A 6578-nucleotide genomic window follows, 5' to 3' on the forward strand; every position below is an offset into this window, starting at 1 on the left:
TAGCAAAACTTAATATATTATGTCAAAAACTCACGTGTTAGCTTCTTATTAGTGCGTTTGGTTAAGGGAAAAAAGCAAGCGAGTGGGAGTGTAGTATACAGTAAAGGGCGGCTGTGACAGGAAGACTGAAGAGCAGAGGCAAAAGGTTTGGACGTTTGCGCAAGGTGGCGAAGATCGCAACTCAAAAAACAAAAAAAATGACAAAAGAAAGGTCGAGAAAGCGTTGAGGTGTAAATGGTGGTCCTGGCAAAATTTGTGGGTACTGGTGGTGGGGATGCGTTTTTCTTTTGTATATTGCGAATTTAAAGTCTCTGTGGTCAGTGGTGGTTCTAGTTCTAGAAAATTAGCTCAAGCTCAAGAAAGAGAGAGGCCTGTACGGACGTAGAGAACAAACAAGGAAAGAGTTTTCAGTTTTTGGATAGGGGGGAGAGAGAGAGGGGGAGAGAGATTGTGTATATGGATTCCAAGACTCAAGAGGGGAAACATGTCCAAGTTCATACTAGCAGCACTATTCCTCGCGTCTTCTTCATGTCTTAGTGGATCCCAAAGGTCTCTCTCTCTCTCTCTCTCTCTCTCTCTCTCTCTCTCTCTCTCTATTGAATCTACACCATCAACCTTTCATGGTGTTTCATTTGTTCCTTGCTTTTTGATTCATTCCTCTCTCTCTCTCTCTCCCTCTCTCTCTCTCTCTCTCTGTTGCATGTACTTTCCTTCTCGAGGGGGTTTCTTTATTGGCCTGAATCTTAGTGGGTTTCTTATATTTGCTTTTTATTGTATGCATGTGTGGGGTTTGAGATCATAGTGATGGGAAACTAAAATTATAGGTAAAGTTGTTGCTATTGTTGGTTTCTGACTTTATTGTTCCTTTCGGTATTTTCCGTTCTCCGTTTATGGTTCGGGGTGTTTCGTACGTATATACGTTTACACTCTCTGAAATGGATTATTGACTACATTTGGTTTGCTCCTTTCTCCTGATCTAAACTGGTCTAAACTTATGTATTCTTTTTTAGTTTCACATTTATGGTAATGGGTTTTCTTGGATGTCCCCTTTGATGCCTGAGCAATGAAGTCTGGCAACCCATCATGCGGAGTCATTTTTCTTTCTTTCTTTTTTTGTTTTGGGTAGGTTGGGTTTGCTGGTCACAGATTTTCTGAGTGAGTTATTGACCAAAGTGTCTCATGCATTGCTCTGATTCATTTGCCTGATTGGACTTGCTCTGGTGTTTTCCTGTGTCTGATTGTTATATTTCTGTCACCCTCTTCAGCGATCTATTCCTGGCCATGAGGTTTTCCGTTTTGATTTTGTTGCATTCTTGCATGTAAACAAATTTCAATATTTGACTAACTACATCAAGTATTTCATTAAAGTTCTTCTCAAACTATGGTTTAGTTTTTCCCTTGAAACCCTAAACAGGAAAAGTAACTTTTTCCTTATCATCTCTCTCTATGGAATCTCATGTATTTTGATAGAAAATATAGAATTTTGTAGGGGTAACCGAATGGTTTGTTGCAACTATAGTTCATGCACGTGTAGAACATGTTGTTTGAGCATTATTTTTAATATTTGTGATGAGTTGCTTGTTAATCCTGATCCTTCATTGAAAGGAAATGTTAGGTAATTAAAGTAAAGTGGCTCGGTTTTTTCTAATTGCATAAGATATTAGGAGTACAAGTTGAAGTATTTAAAAAAAAAAGAAAAGTTTTATGGGTTTATGGCAATATGGTCTTTGTCCTCTTGCTATAATAGTGAAATGAGAATGCTGAGGTCTTGGTGTTCTCTTCTCTGTTGAGACCTTGGTCTGTAAGAAACATGTGCTTGATGTCTCTTTAGTGCAACTGTTTGTTTTAGACCTAGGGTCAACACAACATATGCAAGGAAATCCTTATCAATTAATGTATCCAGTGATATTGCATTTGAGGAGAATATGTTTCTGAATTAATTTTTTACTGCAAATAAGACGAGTAATTTGATTCTTTGCACCACCGTCTTAAGCAAGGCTTCTTGCCCCTATGTATTGGTGAGTAAATATTCACCTCAAGAAATGGAATTTTGTGTAATCCAACTGGTTTTTCCTTGTGATATTTTCAGATGTCTAAAATTATAAGTAAGCTTTATATCTAAAGTAGGCAAATTTCCTTAAAATTTATATGATAATTTTGCGCAAGACTCAATCCAAAAATATTAATTATTAATGTTTCCATAATTGGATTTATTTGGAAAAAGTAATAGCATTTAAAAAGCAAAAGATCAAGTATAAATGATGAGCTAAATGGCCGGCGATGGCAAAGTTAGAGCACAAATTTCTTATATTGGTTGAAGATTACTTTGGGTGTTTGAAGATTCTAATTTATATCCTATTTCTTTTACTTATAAAAAAATTTCTATCCCGTTACAGCTTTCCATTAACAATGAATCATTTTAATTTAGTCAAGCAGTGTGGCTTTAGCTTACCATTGTAACTAGAAGGAAGGTGTTCTCTCTCAAAAGTTTGGGCACTGTTTTATCCATGCAAGAAAATAAAAAGTCATGCATTTACTTGGCAGCAAGTATTAGCACATCTGAGCTTTTTAAAGTGTTGGGACAATCTTTTCTTCAGTTTTTGGATTTTTTTCCAGTGATTTCAGACTGATACTGTGCATCTTTTGAAAAAATTAATACAACTACTCATCAATTTTCGTGTTCTTGTAGAGTCTGATGCTAAATGAGTGGAAAGGAACCTGCTTGCTGCTGAGGATCTTGTGGATTTTGCATCAAATTCAGAAGACAGAGATAACTTTGACCCTATACATATTCTAAAATTACCTAGAAAAAAATTGAAGTGTAATTTTGTTCATTCAATGACCCATTCTGCTGTTCCTTTCCCTTCGTGGTGGAATCCAGATGAACAGAAAATTCTGTCATCTTTATCCAAAAATGCAAGCATGAAAGCAGGCTCTCCACCACGACTTTGTCATGAGGCAAAGCATTTAGGTCTCCAGCTACCTGACCAGGAATCGTCCACAATTCAGTTGACTGGTCAATCTCGCCATAAAGTGGATGTTATGGGAGGGAGCAATTGTCAAGATCAATGTGTTTCATCTGAATCTGGTAATTACTCTTTGTTGCATGAGTTTGTCATAATGTTACGTTACATCATTTCTGTATCCCTTGTCTGGCACAGACATTTATATTTATAGAACTTTTTTGATTGATTAAATTTATTAAAGAAAAAAAAGATATTGTAGAGAGTAGGAACTAGGTATAATGTCTTGAACACCCTCCCCCTCGCTAAAGGCCAACCAAATCAAAGAATGTTGTATTAATTTAAGAGAGTTTGAATTTTTTGGGGGAATTTTTTATGCTTATAATGGATATGATGGGAACTATCTGATCTGTGTGAACGAGTTAATCTATTTTCTCTTATTGCTTTTGTTACTTTGTAGTAAGAAGTGTTCACTTTATCTACCAAGAAGAAAAAGGTGTTTCATTTATCTGTAAACATATAATCTATGCTTGGTTGACAATATGGTTCTATAGAAAATTTGGCTTAAAAACATTCATTTCTCAAGTTATGGCTCATAGGCCTAGAGTTGAACGTGTTATTTCAATTCTCTTTTCTACACGCTCATTCCTCCCACATGGTTTGGATTACATTGATGTTTATTTCTCACTTTTTAACTGGGATCATGAAGTGGGGCTTTTTTTTGGCTCAAGTATAGTGTTAAGCTAGTCTGACTTTTAATGAGTTGTCTATGCATGTGTCTAGATGGAGATGCAAGTTGTGTCAAGGGCATCGTGGAAGGTCAAATGAAGCCAGTTTACTTGTTGAATAATCCAGATATCATGATCAATCCTTCACAAATCTCTCATCACCATTCAATGGTAGGTTGATCTTTTGAAATCCTGTTTGTTACATATGCCTTTAAACTCATGTCTCTACTCTTATTTCAGGCTCGAGTTCCATATCCTTATGCTGATCCATGCTTTGGTGGATTATTGACTAATTATGGACCACAAACTATTGTAAGTTCCGTCAAGTTCATCTTCGCTTTCCTTTGATCCGTAGATACTAATCTGCCACGTTGTTAGTTTCAGCTAGCAGAGAATAAAAATAGCAGGAATCTGTATACTTTTATTTGTTACTTCATGTTATACTTTTATTCACCACCAATTTGTGTTCCATTTCACAATTGTAAATCTGAAGATGGAGCTCTAGTCACTTTATTTTAGTCTGAGCTTTAACCATCTATTGGCCAGATTCAAACTCGGATGGTGGGGATGGCACCCGCACGAGTTCCACTGCCACTTGATCTCACGGACGATGGACCCATTTATGTCAATCCAAAACAGTACCATGGAATCCTCAGAAGGAGACAATCACGTGCAAAGCTTGAGGCTCAAAACAAAGTTGTCAAAACTAGAAAGGTCTGTATGCCAGCAGTCATTTAAACCATTTGTTTATTTTCTGGAAAATATATACCTTCCTTTTCATTTAAATCTCAATGGAAATAATTTGCCGAGAAACAAGTCACATACACTAATTTCTAATCCAACAAATGGTAAAAAAAAAATTCAATTAAATGTAGGACTTTTTTTGGCTGATCTGCATCCCTTTCAATTAAATACAGCCATATCTTCATGAGTCTCGGCATCGTCATGCCCTAAATAGGGTAAGGGGATCTGGTGGACGTTTTGTCAGCGTAAGCAAGCTCCAAGATCCTGATTCGGCCGCCACTAGCAACACTCACTGTGCCTCAGATTGTGTTGACTTGCATCATAGTCATCAATTTGAAACTGGTCAAGATGTTACTTCCCTTACCACCTGCTCTAACATCAAGCATGTCTCCAATAGCAATGGTAACGATAGCTTTCGGAGGTTCTCTAGACCCATGCAGTGCAATTGCAATGGAGGCCTTGTGTCTGGAGGCACCCAGCACTGTGCTTCAGTCGTTCGGTGAGACATGGGAAATAAACAAAATCGATGATCCGAATCATCGGTCAGGCAATTCATCCTTGGCTTTGTCACTTACTTTCTATGTTTCCTGCTTGACTTCTGAAATGCGTTAGGTTTGGCTCATCGTACTAAGATCTTTACTAGTTTCGTTTACATGATGTTACGAAGGATATTGACATGGTTTTGTGAGAAGATTGTGCTTTTAATTCAACTCTGCTAATACATCACTTATGTTGTTGCTACCAATTCTCTGCACGAATAGGATATCATCAAAGAGAATTTGAAGTTTCTGAATATGGTTCATTTTTGGTTTCTGTTTGCCCTGCCAATCTGGTGCACTTTCACCATTGGTACGAGTGATAGTGACTTGTACGGAATTGGATCCAATCCGTGGCCCAATACCAACGTGTCTATACCTAGTCATTTATGCTGTGCATCTTGATGCTGTGGTGATTTCGGGCAATCTGTCTTAATTTGTGAATAGTAATGTTTTGTAAATCTTATTAAAAATAGTGAGTCTCTCATCAACGATTGGTTTGAGATGGGTTTAGTTGATTTTAATTTTCAACAACCCCAAACGCACCCAGTTGGCCATTATCGGGAAGAGATGCAGGAAAATGTTCAATTCAGCTCAGTTCTTAACCTGCTTTATTTTAACATGTGATAAAATATTTTGTTGTGACTCGTTTGGTTATACAGATGAGATAAGAATATGTGAATAGTAGCTAGATGTTTGAGGTAAAATGAGGAGTTGGTGTCTAAATATGCGTGTGTTTGGATATGAAAGTTAAATGAGATTATTTTAAATTTTTATAAGAATTTGATAAAGTGGTGGGTCGTACGTATTATTGGAAAGTGCTTTTAATGATTGAGTAATAGTTATCAATATATTTTTCATTAACTAATATCAATTACTAAATTAAAATGTGGTCTAAAACTATATTTTACACTAATATTTTGCTATGTATGAATTTTATTTTTAAGTTATTCTATTCTTGAGTTTGTGTATAGAGCGCATCATTCACATTACTTAAATGATAAGATTTAATTTAATTTATAAGATTCAAATTTTAAAATATAATGAAAGTAATTTATTAATGTTCTACATATCGAGATGAAAATCAAGAATCTTTTTTATAAAAAGCCACGTGGCATAGAATTATATTTTGCATTTTAATTTTTCTTTAAAAAAAAAAAATAGAGGACCCTATCTATTTTGCTTTAAAATGGGGGTGATCGGCCACCCATTGGCTCATCCTAATTAGGATGGCTAGCCATCTCTATTTTGCTTTAAAATGTATAGTTCCGTAGGTATGATTTAGTGCTAGTGAGATTATTTTTTTATCATTCAAAAGTTGATGTGTATGTTTTTAATTAAAGAGGTTTCATTTACACTCCATATTGTTGGAGATATATACATTCTTTGTAATAGTATAAACTATAGAGGTAAATAAGACATCAAATAAAATTTTAATAATTAAAATTATACATAGAAAAACCGTAAGAATTTCATATAAAATAATCATATTAGAAAAATAAAAAGAAAAACTGAAAAATTCTAAAACCACAATAAGATTAGGAAAAAAAAAAATTGAAATCAAATTGAATTCCCTTATGGATCACCCCTTGTATGGCTATTCAAAG

At 35.4% G+C, this 6578-nt stretch overlaps 1 protein-coding gene across 2 annotated transcripts; it reads left to right on the top strand.

The window, feature by feature from the left end:
* The first annotated feature begins 221 nt into the window (after nt 1-221).
* Nucleotides 222-5228, top strand: LOC122304313 (nuclear transcription factor Y subunit A-3-like). 2 transcript variants are annotated; one of them, XM_043116501.1, is made up of 6 exons: nt 222-549; nt 2690-3088; nt 3747-3862; nt 3932-4003; nt 4238-4405; nt 4609-5228. In XM_043116501.1, exons 2-6 carry the CDS (start codon nt 2839-2841, stop codon nt 4936-4938), a joined length of 936 nt encoding a protein of 311 aa, XP_042972435.1. In that variant the 5' UTR covers nt 222-549; nt 2690-2838; the 3' UTR covers nt 4939-5228. The 2 variants fall into 2 exon arrangements, with proteins under 2 accessions (XP_042972435.1, XP_042972436.1); XM_043116502.1 differs by lacking the exon at nt 222-549 and adding an exon at nt 620-824.
* The last annotated feature ends 1350 nt before the right edge of the window (nt 5229-6578 follow it).

Source organism: Carya illinoinensis, chromosome 3 (genome assembly GCF_018687715.1).
Source record: "Carya illinoinensis cultivar Pawnee chromosome 3, C.illinoinensisPawnee_v1, whole genome shotgun sequence".
Classification (NCBI taxonomy): domain Eukaryota; kingdom Viridiplantae; phylum Streptophyta; class Magnoliopsida; order Fagales; family Juglandaceae; genus Carya; species Carya illinoinensis.